This window comes from Eretmochelys imbricata, chromosome 13, assembly GCF_965152235.1.
Source record: "Eretmochelys imbricata isolate rEreImb1 chromosome 13, rEreImb1.hap1, whole genome shotgun sequence".
Lineage (NCBI taxonomy): Eukaryota > Metazoa > Chordata > Testudines > Cheloniidae > Eretmochelys > Eretmochelys imbricata.
In genome coordinates, this window is record NC_135584.1 from 26056727 (window position 1) to 26073029 (window position 16303).

The window sequence follows — 16303 nt, forward strand, 5'->3', positions numbered from 1 at the left end:
TCGACATACTTTACCACCTCTGTGACTAATGCACAAGCCCCTTTCTGTACTGTCCTCTCGAGCCCTGGACGGGGCAGCAAATCACAGGCCGTTATACTAGCGTGAAGGAGAATTGCCACGCCTGGAGGTTTGAGTGATGGGTTATGTCCTAGCATTAGCTTGAGGATCATGCTGAAGAAGTATCATCATCCGAATGGTGGGCTGGAAGCACTGAGATGACAATGCTAGGAGCCCTTGGGATTCACTGCTGCCTTGTGTCTCTTTTGAGTGAAGCCTTCTGGCCAATCCGAGAGGGAGGAGTTATGCCCAGGGGAGGGAGTTATGCCCAGTTCTCTTCTGTCAGAAAGATGCGTCAGCCCAAAGAGGGCCCCTTAGGGAGGACACAAAGGGAGCTGGGGTTTACTCAGAGGCCAATATTTCCATGCACTAACGTGGCCCGATAGTGCTGTGGTGGCCCTGCAGCTGCTCTGTGGATGTCTCAGAGCTGGATGGTGGGACTGCTCTCCCCTAGCCCTTCCCTGGCACTGAGGCTGGACCCGTCCGCTGGCAGTGGCTCCTCTAACAGCTCCCTGGAGGTGGTGGGATTTACACAATGTGCTTTGTGGGTTTGTTTTCCAAGGGTCCAGATTTTGACTGAAAGTAAAAAACACCAAGACCTGTTTGGACACATACAGATCATTGGCTTCCCTGGGGCATCAAAACCAGAAAAGCCCAGGGAGAGCCTTTTGCCAGAAATCCAGTGATTTGGACAGACCGAGGAAACGACCACCCAGTCTAGTGGGTAGGCCGCCTCCTTCATTGCTCAGCCATTGGCTCTGAAGATCTAATATGGTGTTTACAATCAATCAGATAATCCTCCCCCACAGATTTCTGCCCAGCCTCTTGCCTGGGATGAGAATTATTTATTTCAGTGGATGAGAGCTTTTTAAGGGCTTCATCATTGTAAAATGAAAGTAAGTCATTGTGGGGGGGTTGGTTCTTGTTGTTGTTTTTTGCTTAAGCTAGTGAATGTTCCTGACCATTTCACGAGGCAGATTTGTTCAGCCTTTCTAAAGACCACCTGATCTCTACCTTGTGTTCCACACGCAATAATCTGCTTAGAGCTGTGACACTTGTCCATTAAGCAAAGCTGTTTGGGGTGGGTGGGCCAAACACATTGTAAGACACCTGACTGTAACCTGAAAGCACCGGAATAATAAAATGGACTTTGCACTCTTTTTAAAAGGCTGTGGGGAATTAAGGGCTACAGTAATACTGCACAGGCTTGATTTCCAGAAGCACTGAGTAGCTGCAGCTGCCACGGATTTCAGCTGGAGTTGTGGATCCTCAACACTTCTGAAAATCAGGTCTTAAAGGTTTGCTAGGAGATGCTCACGCAGGGTTCCTTTTACTCCAGCATGGCACCTCTGAACAGACAGCTAGATAATAACAGCATGCAAGTAAGGATCATCAGTGACACCACAATCCCAGCTCCCAGGTTAATTCAAAGACAGGATCTGATATACAGTCCAGTTTTTAAAGTGGGAGAGGGGAATGGTCCTTATTCCACATAAATTGTTACATTTTCCTGGAATTTGGGCCAATTTTGTTATTTCATTCCAGTTTGCACTTGAACCTGGTATCTCCATTTGTGACATCACAATCTGTTCCGTGGAGAAGAGTGTGATGTCATAAAGAAAGGCACTGATGTCACAGGCTCCCAATACAACGGTAAGGGACAAAGGAAATGATGGGGCATCTTCACCTTCCCATAAATTCAGTGTAACATTGGTGTTAAGCTTAGTGAAAAGTAGAGCATTCATTGGGAACACCAAATTCGAATTCAAATACTGGTAAGCATTGCAAGAGTAGCTGGAAGAACCTACTCAAGTATTGAGGAGAGAGGCAGGGAGCTGGGGAAATACCTCTCATTAGGAATAGTTTTTCTGAGGGTAACTGGTTGGACACAAGTTTTTCCAGACACTTTAGCACTGATTCTTTTAAACCATTCCTTGGCATTTAAAAGCTGTCCCCCCACGTTGTTAGGTTACGTGAGGGTGACGTGCCGCCTTTCTCTCCTGCTCAGCACCAAAGCGAAAGCTGCAGTGGTGGGGAGGAGAGGAGGGCAAGGTATTGAAGTGGAGAAGGAAGAAAATAATAGGTAAGTAAATGTACACACTAGTGTAAAAAGGGGAGTGAAACCAAAGGAGAGCCCAGCAAGGATCCGTGGTGGAGCATCACCAGTTCAGAAGAAATTGAAACGCGTCTCTCATGAGGATAGGTTTATTCCAGAGAAAGGATGAAGACACCTCCGCTGGGGAAAGCATCGCGAGAGGGGAGGTGAAGCTTGAGAGTTAAAAGGGTAATGCCCCACGGTGCAGACTTCCGGCAGTAGTTTAGTAGTTGGAATGGCGCTGGCATGGTTGGTAGACAAAGCTGCCCTGGTGTTTGGCCCACCGGGGGTGGCGCTCTCTGGCACGGTTCTGCCGCTGCATGACCTTCTGACTGAGCTTGTGCTTCTCCGCCAGCTGCTTTGCCCGCTGGATCCGACGGACCTGGCTGACTTTCTCCAAGATGGCAGCTTTTGCCGTGAGGGAGGTGGGGTGGTGCGGGGTGCGGCGCTCCAGCCGGGGTTCAGGCACGTCCCTAGAGAGAGAGACACGCTCATTAATGGTCAAGCTCAAGATGCCCTCAGATAGGAGAGACACCGCTTTGCATTTCCCCTGGGCACGAAGGGGTCAACTGCCAACTGGAGTCACACGAGACTCCTGACAGCTCCCTTCTGAGTCAAATGTGAAAATGCTCACACAACAAAAGAAGAGATGAGCCCCACGTCCTGCTCAGCACAACCAAGAATCGTTCCGTTGGAGGTGGCATGTGGTACTATGGTGATAGCATCATGGAAATAAAGCTATTTTTCCAAGATCAGTATGGCGGTTAATTCTTTAAAATGCTCGTATTAACCAGGCTGACATCCCCTTAATAGCCACTTAGCTGCCTTTGCACGCGTGTCTTATAGACAAACACACAGACAGGGACAAATTTAGAGGCGATTCTAAGGTGGTTTCTTCTAACCGCTCAGCATGCAAATTATTCCATCTTACGCTCCCTTTGATTTAGTAATCGGCATTTAATTGAGACCCTTCCCCTACTCATCACCTCTGAATTTGGCCTGCTGTCTCCTGTAAGCAATGCTGTTAAAAGCCCCTTACAAGGCCAATGGAATTACGAGTGAACTGGTCCATAGGCCAGTCTGCAATAAGCAGAGTTGTTAAAAGGAACAGGACTTGCCCGGATCAAATGACTGGCGTGGTTAATCCAGGTTCCTTTAGCACAGATGACTCAGGGGGAGAAGAAAGGTTCCAAGCCAGCTGCTGGGTCAGCAGAAGTGCTCCTCCAACAATGAAAGAAATCAAGGGCAAATTGAGCTTTCCTCATTTCCTCCCTACTTTTAACTATTATTTGTAGCCATTTTGCTTTATATTTCACCCTCTGCCTTCAAACTTCCACTGACTCCAGCCGGATCAGAATTTGGCCCGATGAAAGCGGAGTTTGCAAAGGGCAAATGAAATCCCAGCCAATGATGCTCAGCGTCGTCCTCTGAGACTTGCCCTGGGGAATTTGCTCTTGAACTGGGCAATGCCCCTCTGTGGTGCTGTATAAACAATAACGATGTATATGGCCCACACTCCCATGGAGTGTTAATGCCAAAAGCCATTGAGCTCACGGCTGGGCCTTAGCCCAGTTTGCCTTTGGTGTGTATGTGCTGTTGCGATACTCTGGTAACATGTCCCGAAACACTGAGCAGCCTGTGTGGCTTGTAACTTGCCATGTGGCTGCACTTCCGGGCATTGGTTGTGAACTCTGAGGCTGCTGATGGGAGAATGTGTGGGACTGGAAGTAAGGATTGCTGCTGTCTCCCAGGAGGGTCCCCTTTCCTGGAAAAGGAGTGGGCTTTAGTCCCCTCTCTGGGGTTATTTTTCTGCCTAGAAGTGGGTGGGGGGGAAAGGTTCGATGCCCAGGAGAGCTCAATTTGCAGGAAGAACAGCATTCCAGAGTGGATAATTTTGCACTCAGAACTAGAACTGCACTGCAGGACCAGGGTGGAGGAGATGTGGATGAGAAGAGGAGGAAAAGCCAATAAATATCCTTCCTAAAGAGCAAACGTGGTAAATTCCGAGACACCAGCGAAAAGTGAGTGGAGCCATGTCTACTCCAAAGCCTTATTGCCACAGGATCGTTTTCTCGGCGTCTGGTTTTCTGCTGTAATGATACAGGTGGTATGACTGAAAGAGTGTGCCCACGCTGCGTTGTTTATGCCATCTTAAGCTACTTCCCTTCTCAATCACTGCATTCACAAAGCTTTGTACTTTCTGGAAATAACTGCGCACCATTCTGGACAGATATCCCCGGTGCAATGTTCTGCGGCTAGGAGCCCGGCATTCTGGGCTTTTTCTTGCAGTGCATTGTGGGGTGTCTATTGGAACCCACTGGAATTCTGGGATTTGGGCTCAAACGAACAAGCTCCCTAGTATCCCATAATTGGTCCATTGTTTGAGAACAAGGACTATTTACAAAGCGCTGCCCGGCAGCGTGGAGGAAACACGGCTGAGTGCTGTGACCCTGACTGTCATTAATATGAACAGACTGCTCCACACACGTACGGGCAGCCACACAGCCAGGTAGCTTTGGATGGGTTAGGAGAGCTGCAGTGTCACTGGAGTGCTGGCCCCTTTAAATGAAGCAGGTCCAGTCCCCCTGTGCCAGAACAGGTGCTCCACCTTTGGCCAGTTCAGAGGGCGGAGCAGCACCTGGGGCTAATAAGGATGAGGGAGGAGATCTCTGAAGAGAGCAGGGGAGCAGCCGGAGGGGCTTATCAGCTGACCTCTCCTTCCTGGAGAACTGGAGCCAGAGGACCCAGGGGAACAGTGGAAGCATCTCCCTGCTGGCTTGCCTGAGATGAGAGATTAATGAAACGGGGGGATAACGAATGTTCCCCAAGTGAGGACGAACTCCCAGCTGAGAAGCCAGCGAGGGACAGGGGGGATTGGCACTGGGAAGAGCAGAGTTGCACTCCAGCTGGAAGGGTGTCCTGACAGAAGGACAGGAGAGGACCTATGAAGAGCCCAGGTGCTGTGGAAGATGCTGGAGCGCAGTACGTGTTGTGTCAATGGACTAGGTGCACTGGGGTGATAAATGGACTATGTTTGGGGACTTTTGCTATGGATTATTTTCACTGTTTGTAATAAACCTGCCCCAAGGGGGGGGGCAGTTATGACTGAGGCAAGACAGCCTGTCATGGAGTCCTTCGAGCTGAGAGGGGAAGTGATGGTAAGCAAGGTGCTAGGGTACCAAGGGGCACTTGGGGATAAAGGGGAATCATTCACACACAGTGATGCTGTGTCAATATGGCTAGAGGAGGAGGATGAAACTGAACAGTTATTTCGGTATGACTCTTTCCTGGAGTGACTTCACCGGACTGAGCTCTGCTTCTGGGCTTGGCAAACTAGTCCTGACTTCTTCTGGTTTATGACTTCTGACTGCACAATGAATTAGATGTTGGGTAAGTGATGTAGCCACTCTGTCACTGTAGCATCATCCAGGGACATCAACGCATCCATCCATCATCAAGACGATAAGGAGGGAAGTCCATAACCAGATGGCAGGCTCTTTGCTCTTGAGCTCCACAGGGATGGGACAGGGAGATCAAGAAGCCACACAGTAAAGATGTAAGTTAAACTGCCCATGACCACAACATAACGGGACATGGGGGGCATATCAGGATGCTTCATGCTGGCTTCTACCATTAACTCCCCAGGAAGTGGGGAGGACAATCCTGACAGCTTGGCCAGGGGCCTGCTAATAACGTTATAGCACTGACTGGTGGGACAGGAGAGTAATGGAGAACTGGTGGAGGCAGTACTTCAGGCTGTGGGAAGGCTCCTTTCCCGGAGATCTCTGTGGAGTTCGCTCCGGAGCTGCGGTGGTGGAACAGGAGAGCTCCTCTCGGCACGGAGAAGTGCCGGGTCACCAACATCTGGAAGCTTGCCACTCTCAATTGCTGGTCAGGCTGGTGGGGGTAGATCAACTATTAGGGCTGTAAATGGAGGGCTCCCAAATTGTATAGGAGCCACGGATGGGACCCATGTGCCTGTTCCTTGCCCCCACATCAGTCCTCCAAGTTCAACAACAGCAAGGTCAAGGTGATTACTGTGGAACGTTCACCAATATGAATATGGGGTGGTCTGGGTAGGTCCATGATAGCAGAGCTCCTTTGCTTTCCCATTGCCCTGGCCATGACCAAGGGGTGCCCCATCTCCTGCATTTTCTCTGCCAGCTTGTTGATCTTGGCATTCAATTAACTGCTGTTCAGAAGGTCCTGGACATGCTCCTCTCCCCAGAAAGCGAGACGTCCAGGCCCTCCTGACAGGTCCGTGTGGAACCACAAGGCATGGTTTGGTATGTGACTGAGTGTAAACTCTCCACAAGCTGGAATTGCAGAGGGGCATGCCTGGCTGCCAGTTAAACAGGGAGAGGACAGCCAGCCCAGGTGCCCCCAGAGCAACAGAGGGCAGGCAGGGAAACAGACAAGCCAGTCCAGGCATGGAGCTATGCAATGTGGGACAGCAGTGGGAGAACTGCCAGGACTGGTGTAGTTAATCCGAAATAGGAAGGCACCCGCATGAATCTTAGACCATGTTAACTCTTTCCAGTGTAGAGTTCGGTCGCTTTCGAAGCCAATGAATGAAAGTGGGATAGGATCCCAGATGAAAAAAGCAAAACAAACAAAAATCCTTTTGCGGGGGCCAAAAATTAATGTTGTAAGGAAAGAACATTCCCCTGGAGACAAGGTTGTAGAGACCATGGACGATCCTCCCACCCTTAATATGAAAGTCTCTCTTTAGTGTTTTAGCCAGATGGCATTGCCTGGATACCTAGAGCGCCCTAGCCACTGGGCAAGGCCTGTTCCCCAAAACTGCCGCGCTAATCCCAGCTCTGCCACTGATTTGCAGTGTGACCTTGGGCTAGTCTCTTAACGCCTCCATTCCTCTGCCTCTCCAGCTGGAAAGCAGAGATGATGATACCTGTCTGCCTTTGCCATGAGTTACAGACACACCATGTACTATTATTACTATCCACAGCGACCCAGGCTGGACTCACCCTTCACTGATCGGTTCGTCAGGGCTCTCCCTTTCCACCACAATGCTGTTGCTGGTGACGTAGACGGACATGCTGGGGTGTTCAATCAAGAGGTCCTCCATGGGGCTGCTCTCCAACCTGACGGGGCCAGGGCCTTCTGCAGTAAAACAGGGGGGAGGGGTGACAAACCAACTCTCGTCCATCAAGCAGGGGTCGGGCTGGGAGGGCACAGGCCTGCTGACACAGTCACTGAGTGAGTGGGGCGACGAAGTGGTAGGTGTGGGGGACCCAGGACGGGACTTGAAAGTGCAAACGGAATCCCTCTCACCTACCCGCTGCTCTTTGCTTGGGGCTGAAGTGTAACTATCTAATGAGAGACAAGAACCACCATCCACAAGGTGGGAGCAGCCAAAAAAACCACGGTAGTTTGAAGCCATGCAGAGTGGGGGCAGGGCAGGCAGGGGGAAGAATAAAGAAGCAGAGAGAGACACACACATACAATATACAGTGGGGGTGGGGGGGAAGGGAGGGAGAAAAAGGGGGCATTATTAGTAAAAATGACACCCCAACTGCATTATTGATTTCTTTCTTTTCAAACGATTAAAACCTTTACTGAAGTATAAACCACCATGCAAAATAAAAACACCACCACAGCAGAGCACGGCCACCTCGATTCGGCCAAGCATCCGTGTGCCCGAGGGACCGCTAAGAATGATGAGAGCACCAATAGGGAAAAGCATGGGGGACTGGTCTCGCTTGTGCTTTGCTCTCGGACAGACGTGCTCTGTCCAGCCCACCTAACCCAGTCGCGGACTGGCAGGAGTCAGGAGGAACCTTATCCCATAACTGTGCCTGCAGGGCTTCTTCCGCCTTCCTGTATCCAAGCGGAGCATTCCCAAGTGCTAGGCTACATGGTTATGGCAGCGCCAGACTCGAGACTGGAGACTCCCTTCCAAGGCGCGTGCTCCCTGAGCTGGTGGTGGAGATGGAGTTTAACGGCATATTGGAACTGGATTCTAAACCTGGACAGTCTAAGGTGATGTGGCCAACACTGTAACTTAGCACTGTGTTCTAACCAGGTCCCCGGACCCCATCATAGCTGTGATGTTGATGGGGCCTTCCTAAACCTAAATGGCAGCCGTGTCATAATTTATGGAGCTGCTCAGACTGTCTCTAATCTGTTAGTTCCTCTCCCTGTTTCTCGTCATCAGTTTGTTGCAGCTCCGGTGGAAGAGTGTGATTCCAGGGCGCTCTCGCTCTCATATTGGCTGTGTTATAGCGAAGGAAGATGTTATTATGGCTAGGTTCAGTCAGGACTGCCCTGACCTCTGCTGAGCTCCTCAGTGTGCTTCAGGCATCAAGAGATTACTGGAGGGCTGGTCTAGGGAAGGGGGAGCCCAGAGCAAAGATCTACTTGTGCAGTCTAGTGTTCAACCCCTCTGCGGGTTGGCAGGATGAGTGAAATCTGAGCGGAATGCATGTCTGCAGCAGGACAAAGGGAAGAAAGAAATATGAAAGCACAAGGTGCTGGGCAGACTTTCCATCCCTAGTTTGACACTGATGGCTTCAGTTAGTCCCATCAATGATGCATCTGCCTACAGTGAGCCACTGTGGTCCAGTGGGGGCTGGGAGAGCTGAGATCCGGATTTACTGCTTGCCCTTGTCACTGAATCACTAGGTGACCTTGGGAAAGACCATTGATCTCTCTGCCTCACTTACCCCAGCTGTAAGGCATGGTTAGAAACCCTTAGCCTCCTTTGTAGACTGCTTGGAGATCGACGGATGAAAAATGCTATATAGGTGCTCTGTATTAATTTCTTTAAGGCCAGCATGAATTTTATGGATGACCATAATAACAATGGGAGGCAGTGTGAAGTAGTGGTTAAAGCAAAGTCAAGTCACAATCAAAATCCTGGCTGCTACCCTCTGTTTTGCCACTAACTTCCTGTGCAACCTTTGGCAAATGACTTATACCCTCCATGCCTCAGTTTTTCCTTCTGTACAAAGGGCAGAATAACTCTTTCCTTACAGGCGGTTGTAAAAGGACTGGAGATCCTCAACAGCCATCGTCTTTTTTTTAAATTCTGGGAAAATAATCATTTCAAAAATGCTGGGTCAATTGTTCATCAGCCAGGGCGAAAGGGGCGATGCCGTTTGGGCTGGGAGAGCGCAGCCAATGGGAGACTTCATTTCAGGGGACATATTTCCAAAGGGCTTACGCTGGTCCAGAATTAGACTTCCATGCAGCAGGGAGTCATTCTCTCGGTCCCTGGATATTGGGCTATTAATAGCTGCCGAGAGGCCTGTCTGGAGATTATTTAGAGACGTAAAGATAAGTTTGGAGTGGTTCGGGTTGCTTGTTTTTCTTTTCTTCTTGGAACCTCTACTGCTCAAACCAGTTGTGTAACTGAGAGGAGAGGGGAGGATCCTGGCTAAACAACCCTCTGATCCCCCAAGCACTTGGGTTCCCATGGAGGCTTCCTTCCAGACAGGCAATAAGTGTAACTGTGACAGGAAGTGGAAGAGGAACCGAAAATTCCCAGGTGAGCTGCAGTTTCCACTGGGCACATAGGTCAGACTGGCCTCTGGTTTTGCGCTTGTGGTACTCAGGCATTCAGGCTGGGCAACCAGCACCATGTGCGTGATCCTGCCAGGTCACGGGCATGTAGGACTCTGCTTTTTGCACAGACTCTTCCTGCCTCCTTTCCCAGCCTGGGACAGGGGGGCTGGCCCTTTAAAGGGAGAAAGGGCTCAGCCCACCTGTGACACCACTGATTTGCTGCCCCAGGTGGAGAGAATGAATTCAGTCATGTGAGAGACGGTCACGTGATTAAACCAGGATGGGAGGGTTAGACAAACAGAGCCAGGGGGAGACAGTCAGAAGCTGGAGAAGAGGGAAGATGTGGGGTGTGACCTCCAGCAGCTCAGAGAGCAGGAAGAGGCAGCCTCTGATGTTGGGGTGAAGAAGGCTCCTCTCCAGGATCAGGAACCTATGTGAATCTGCATAGCTTGGGGGAGAAGGCCTGTGACATGCCTCAATGGGGAGTGATGGTGGAGAACTACAGACAACAGACCCTCCAGTAGGGGGAACTGGGCGCAGCTGGCGTCTGCGTGGAAAAGAGTTTATTTGGGCTCAGCAAAGTAGAAGCTGAGCAGAGGAATTTTGTCTTAAACCTTTTGGATTGTGTGGAGTTCTTAAGGGGTCCTGAGCAGAAGGGGAAACTTAGGCAGGATGCGGCAGAGCCACTCTGGGCCACAAGGAGTGCTTAGGAGGCAGCATACCCAGCCACATAACTTTCCCCTCTCTCCACCTATCCCAATAGACTCTTCTTCCCCATCCTACCCCCACTGAAGCTTGAAGATGCTTCTGTCCATCCCGGCTCAAGCTGCCTACTGCTGCTCTCCTGGTCTGCCCCAATTCGCTACTGGCTGCTACACCCAACCCCCTCTGAAAGCTGGGCCTGGACCCTCAGGGTCCAAGTGGTTCATCAGTTGTGTGAGGGTCTCACAAAGCGAAGCCCAGGTTGGGGCTGGAGAAGGAAAGGAGGGACCCATTTGAAATGATTTAGCTAAGTGACTCGGCACACAGAAACGAGGCAGTGAGCAAGGGACAAAGACGTGAGTAACGTTTAACCCTATGTAGGTGGCTTATTGGGCCTTTGTCCTTACAGTTTTAGCTCATAGGGTGGACCTGGCCAGCTTAGCCTTCAAGTGTTTTGAATAACTCCAGGCTCCAAAAGAGGGCTGGAATAAATTTATCCCTGACAGGCAGGCAGAATGCAGAGGAAAAGCTCATCAGCCTTTGATGTATAAGAACTTTCTTTACACCAGTCATGATTTCATACACTTCAATCATATCCTCCCTTAGTTGTCTCTTTTCCAAGCTGAAAAGTCCCAGTCTTATTAATCTCTCCTCATATGGCAGCTGTTCCATACCCGTAATAATTTTTGTTGCCCCTTTCTGAACCTTTTCCAATTCCAATATATCGTTTTTGAGATGGGGTGACCACATCTGAATGAAGTATTGAAGATATGGGTGTACCATGGATTTATATTCAGGGGCCCATTGGTGGGGTTCTAGCAAGAAGGCTGTGGCCTGCACGACATCAACTGCTGGTTGTTAAGGGGACTGTTTAGGATGCGTGCATGCACCTGACACGTGGGCATTCAGGGCCTGTCCTGGAGTTTCTGTCAGTTTGACAAAATCTGATGTTCCCCATTCCTCTCCCCATCCCTGTAAACCATCACAGGCTTAGGCTACCTGAAGGAGCTTCTGGTTCGCTGAGCCAGAGACACTCACAGCAGGGTGGCTGAGCCTGGTTGCCTCAGAGACCTCCCCACATGCTGCAGACCTCACCTCCTCCACCCAATGAGTCATCAGACATCCCACAGAACCAAGGAATCATCGGGCATTTGCAGGCCAGACCAGCCTCCCAGTCAGTCCTTGCCCACCGCAGTCCCATGTACACCCTCTTGATTCCCCAGGAACGCTCTCCGAGCCATGCACTGCACTGTCTCCTCCTTCCCAAGACATGTAGCCCAGTTTCTCACTTGGAAAAATCTGGTCGCCCTGTTCCAGCTTGTTTCTGGTGTCAAATGTCAGTGCTTGCTAAAAAACTGGGAGGGAAGGTTAAAGTCTCATCCGTGCTGTGGCTTTTAGACCCATCACCACCACCTGGGCACTTTCATAAGAGCGAGGCCAGCCCAATACTTCTGAGGGAGGGGCAACACCTGATCCCAGGGGTCTAGCTCACGGTTAGAGAGACTAGCTCTCTTCAGTCTCCTTCCATCAAGCAAAGGGTGCCCTGATGATAAGACAACCAGGACTTGCTCTTTGTGCCAGTTGGTAGCTTTATTCTTAGTCTCTTTCCAGGATATCTAAAAATATCTGAAAAGGAAGAGTAACTCTGGTAATAAAGAGGCTGCTGAGGCAGCGGCAGGAATAGAAAGGCAGTGCACAGAGGGTTGTTTCTCAAGTTCTCTGCTTAAGTTGTGCAAACGGTCCTAAGCAGTCATTGCAAATGGCTGAGTGAGCTGATCTACCGCCAAAATGAAAAGGCACAAACCATTTTAATTAAGATGGAGAAGCCCCGTCTCCCTGGACCTGCTGCTGACAACTGCTGTGGGCAAGGTCAGGGCTGAAAATGGTAAACCTTAAATAGCAATCTCTAAGTGGGACTCAGTGTTATCACCTAGACACGGCAGCGTGGCCTGAAGCTGTGTTGAGAATAGTTTCACTTTCACTTCTAGGGGAACAAAATGGCCTTAGAAGTGAAACTATTCCCAATCACTGCTGCAAAGGACTGCCAGCCATCGTGCGGCCTGAAGCGGTGTTGGGAATAGTTTCACTTCTAGACAAACAAAACTGCCTTCATAAGCGCACAAGAAGTGCCATATTGGGTTGGACCAATGGTCCATCTAGCCCAGTAACCTGTGGGCAGTGCCAGAGCTTCCGGGGGAGGGGAAGCATGATTTCTGAGAGCCTCCATTGTGCACCATCCCGACAGAGATCAGCTGATGCATGTAATGAGCTTGGGGTTCATTAAACAACAAACCAGTGAATGAAAAAGGAATCAAATAAACTAGAGAACTTCTGTGGTGAACTGCTGTGCACAGCTGCACTGGGTTCTCAACCCCAGCTTCCAGGGCACGTCTCTAAATTCCTCTATTCATAATACTGTCCCTTATAAGGGAGTGTCTCTAAATTATAATCTTCCACAAACATATCTCTACATCTTCCCTCTTAAAAAAGCCCAATTAGCTCTTCTATCCATATATATAAACAGTTAACGACTATCTAATAACACATGCATTAAATTCGCAGCCCATCTAGTACATTTCCATAAACCAATATGTCAACTATCTAGAGAGAAGAGATTACCAGCACATCACTCTGGAGTGAGTCTTTACCACTCACTTTCCTCAAATACCCCTTCTCCTGACAGGTTGGCAAGTCTCTGAGTCTTTCAGGATGTTTAATCTCCTTCTCTGATCTTCTCAGTATCAGCCTTTCATTAGAGGCTGAGTTGTTCTCTTGCTTCCAGCCCGTTTCTCCTTCTCCCATTGATGATAAATGATCAGTCAGTTGGGAAATGCCAAAGTCCACATTGACTGTCAATGTCTTGGAACTTTCTGGGATTAGTCTTAGATCCCTTCGATTACTGTCGAAATGTGTCCTCCTAGTCTGTCTGGAACACCTAAGACCTTGGATGCAGCTGTTCTTTAATGTTACCTCTTTGGCCCCAATAGAGGTGTGATTCCTCAGGCACATTCTATCACCTGGGTTAGGAGAGGGGAGGTCACAGACCCTTTTGTCAAAATAAAATATCTGCTTCCATTTATGATTTTCTTTCACCTTCCATATGGTTTCATTGTTATGAGATTTCAGCAAGTTATCAGTGATTGGTAAATTAGGTCTGATCCTTCTTCCCGTTAACCGTTGAACTGGAGAAAAGCCATTCTCCAGAGGTGTACTTCAGTAAACCAGTACAGCTTTATACAAATTACCCCCACTGTTAAAAATCTTTTTCATAAGGTTCTTTACTGTCCATATAGACCTTTCCACAAGTCCGTCTGATGGGGGATCGTTTGGACTTGATGTTTTGTGATGAAAATTCCAATTTATGACAAAATTGCCTAAAATCTGCCCTGGAAAATTGCAGCCTATTATCACTAAAGATTTCATCTGGAATCCATGTCTGGAGAAGATTCCCTTCATGCTGACTATCACTGACTTACTATTAGTACGGTGCAGTGAGTGAATTTCTGGATACAGAGAATAATAATCTGGGATTATTAAATAATCCTTTAATTGCCAGGTAAATAAGTCAGCGCCAACCTTCTCATAAGGCCTTTGTGGAACTGGATGAGGTCTCGGAGGCTCTGCTGGTTGACATGGCTTGTATTTCAAGCAGGAAAAGCAGTTTCCTACCAAATTAGTAATGCCGTGATTGATCCACGGCCAATACAGCACTTCTTGTGCTCGTTGTTTGCACTTAACAATTCATAAATGACCCTCGTGGATCTTCTGTAGCATTTCTTTTTGGCGGTTCATTGGAATTACGACCTTACTGCCCTTGAAAATCACGCCATCTATCAGAGGATGTTCATGTCTGCCATTTCAATAGTCCCTCATACTTGGACAGCAATGCCTTACTTTTTCAGGCCACTCTTTAACGATCACTTCTTTTATTAGCCCCAGTGATTCATCTTTCTCTGTTTCCCCTCTTATTTGGCGCAGTTTCCTGTTAGCTGCGGGAACTGACTTTATAATCAGATCTACATAGATTTGTATCTCTGTCTCTAAAGTCTTCTCTGGTTTCGTGGGAGGCACTGCTCTGGAAAGTGCATCTGCAGTGAACGTGAATTTACTGGGCATGTAGGTCACAATCAAATCATACTTTTGCAGCTTTACCATCATTCTTTGAATCCTTAAGGTACAATCATTTAGCGGTTCACTAAATAACTCTATCAAGGGCTTATGGTCCATTTCAACTTCCACTGTCTGTCCATAAATATACTGATTGAATCTCTCACAGGCAAACAATATTTCTAAAAGCTCCCTCTCAATCTGTGCATATCTGGTTTCTGCCTCAGTCTGTGATTGGGATGCATATGCCACTGGTTGCCAACAATCCTCATACTTCTGTAAAATCATGGCACCTAACCCAGATTGTGAAGCATCTGCTGAGATTTTAACAGGGCTTTCTGGTGCATAGAATTTCAACACTGGTTTTTGTATCAGTTGTTGTTTTAAACCTTCCCATGATTCCTCCTGTTCTGCACCCCAACACCATTCATTTTTATTCTCTAGGAGTTTTCTCAAAGCTGCTGCTTTTGTAGATAGGTTAGGTATGAACTTTCCATGATAATTCACCATTCCCAAGAACTGCTGGACATCTTTCTTCAACTGGGGATGTGGCATCATTTCAATGGCTGAAATCTTCCTCTTATCAAGTTTTATACCTTCATTGGAAATAACATCCCCAACAAAAGTCAGTTCTGTAACCCCTAAAACACATTTCTCCCTGTTTAGTTTGAGGTTTGCAGCTGCAGTTGCATCCAGTACTTCCCAAAGTCCTTTTACGCTGAGCCCCAGATGATGATGACATCATCCATTGAGGTGTCAACACCATTAATACATTCATAGATCATACGTATGGTTTTGTGGTACACTTCTGGGGCTGAAGCTTTGCTAAAGGGTAAGCGTAAGAATGTATATCTTCCAAATGGGGTATTAAATGTGCATAATTTTGAGCGTTCTTCAGTTAATTTTAGCTGCCAAAATCCTGAGGATGCATCCAATTTACTGAAACATAGGTGCTGGAACTAGGGGTGCTGGGAGTGCTGTTGCACCCCCAGGCTTGAAGTGGTTTCCATCATATACAGGGTTTACAGTTTGGTTCAATGGCTCTCAGCACCCCCACTATACAACTTATTCCAGCCCCCTCTGCTGAAATATTGTGCATTTGCAAATTGAGCCATAATCTCTTCTCTGGTTGGTAGTTTGAAATGTTCTCTTATTATAGCCTTTTTGAGGGCTCTAGGTTCTAAGCATATGCGTAGGTGGCCATTCCTTTTCTCCACAATGTCCAGCGAGCTCACCCATTCTGTTGGCTCCTCAATTTTTTGTCTTACTTGCGTTGCTTCCATCCTTGCAAGCTCAATCTTGAGTTTATCACAGAGTGCAAATGGCACTTTTCTACATGGATGGACAACTGGAGGGACCTCCTTGTTTATCCGAATTGTATGTTCACCCTGCAAGCAGCCCAGCTCTTGGAACAGATCATGGTATTTCCAAAAGAGTGCCTCCTAGCCAGGTACGGTACGATCATGTAGTGAGAGCACCTGTTTTGTCAGACTGAGTTTTTCAACCTCAGCCAGGCCTAAAACTGGTGTCACCTCCTTTGGCACAACAATGAATGGGAGCCAGTACGTGGTGTTTTTATGGTTGATGCTAGCAATGCACCTCCCCTTCACTGGTATATTTGTTCCAGAATAACCAGCTACTTTTATTTTTGTTGGTTCCAGTTTTGGCCTCATCTTCAGTCTCTCATGATCTTGTTCAGACGGAATGTTAACCTGAGCTCCTGTGTCCAGTTTCAGTGGAATAATCGTTCCATTCACTGTCATAGGCAGTATCCAGTCCCTTTCATCAGGCTTGCTTGATTTCAGTATGTTTATG

The 16303-nt window shown here is 48.3% G+C and overlaps 1 protein-coding gene across 3 annotated transcripts in view; it reads right to left on the minus strand.

The window, feature by feature from the left end:
• Positions 1-2246: 2246 nt before the first annotated feature.
• Positions 2247-16303, minus strand: part of TP53INP2 (tumor protein p53 inducible nuclear protein 2) — a 45291-nt gene continuing 31234 nt past the window's right edge. For 2 of the 3 annotated variants that reach the window (XM_077832252.1, XM_077832251.1), the window contains 2 exons: positions 7141-7486; positions 2247-2625 (listed from right to left, as the gene is read on the minus strand). In XM_077832252.1, the coding sequence (XP_077688378.1) occupies positions 2376-2625; positions 7141-7486 (596 nt within the window). In that variant the 3' untranslated portion in view covers positions 2247-2375. The remainder of the gene's footprint in view (positions 2626-7140; positions 7487-16303) is intronic. The other variant, XM_077832253.1, reaches the window with a different exon arrangement.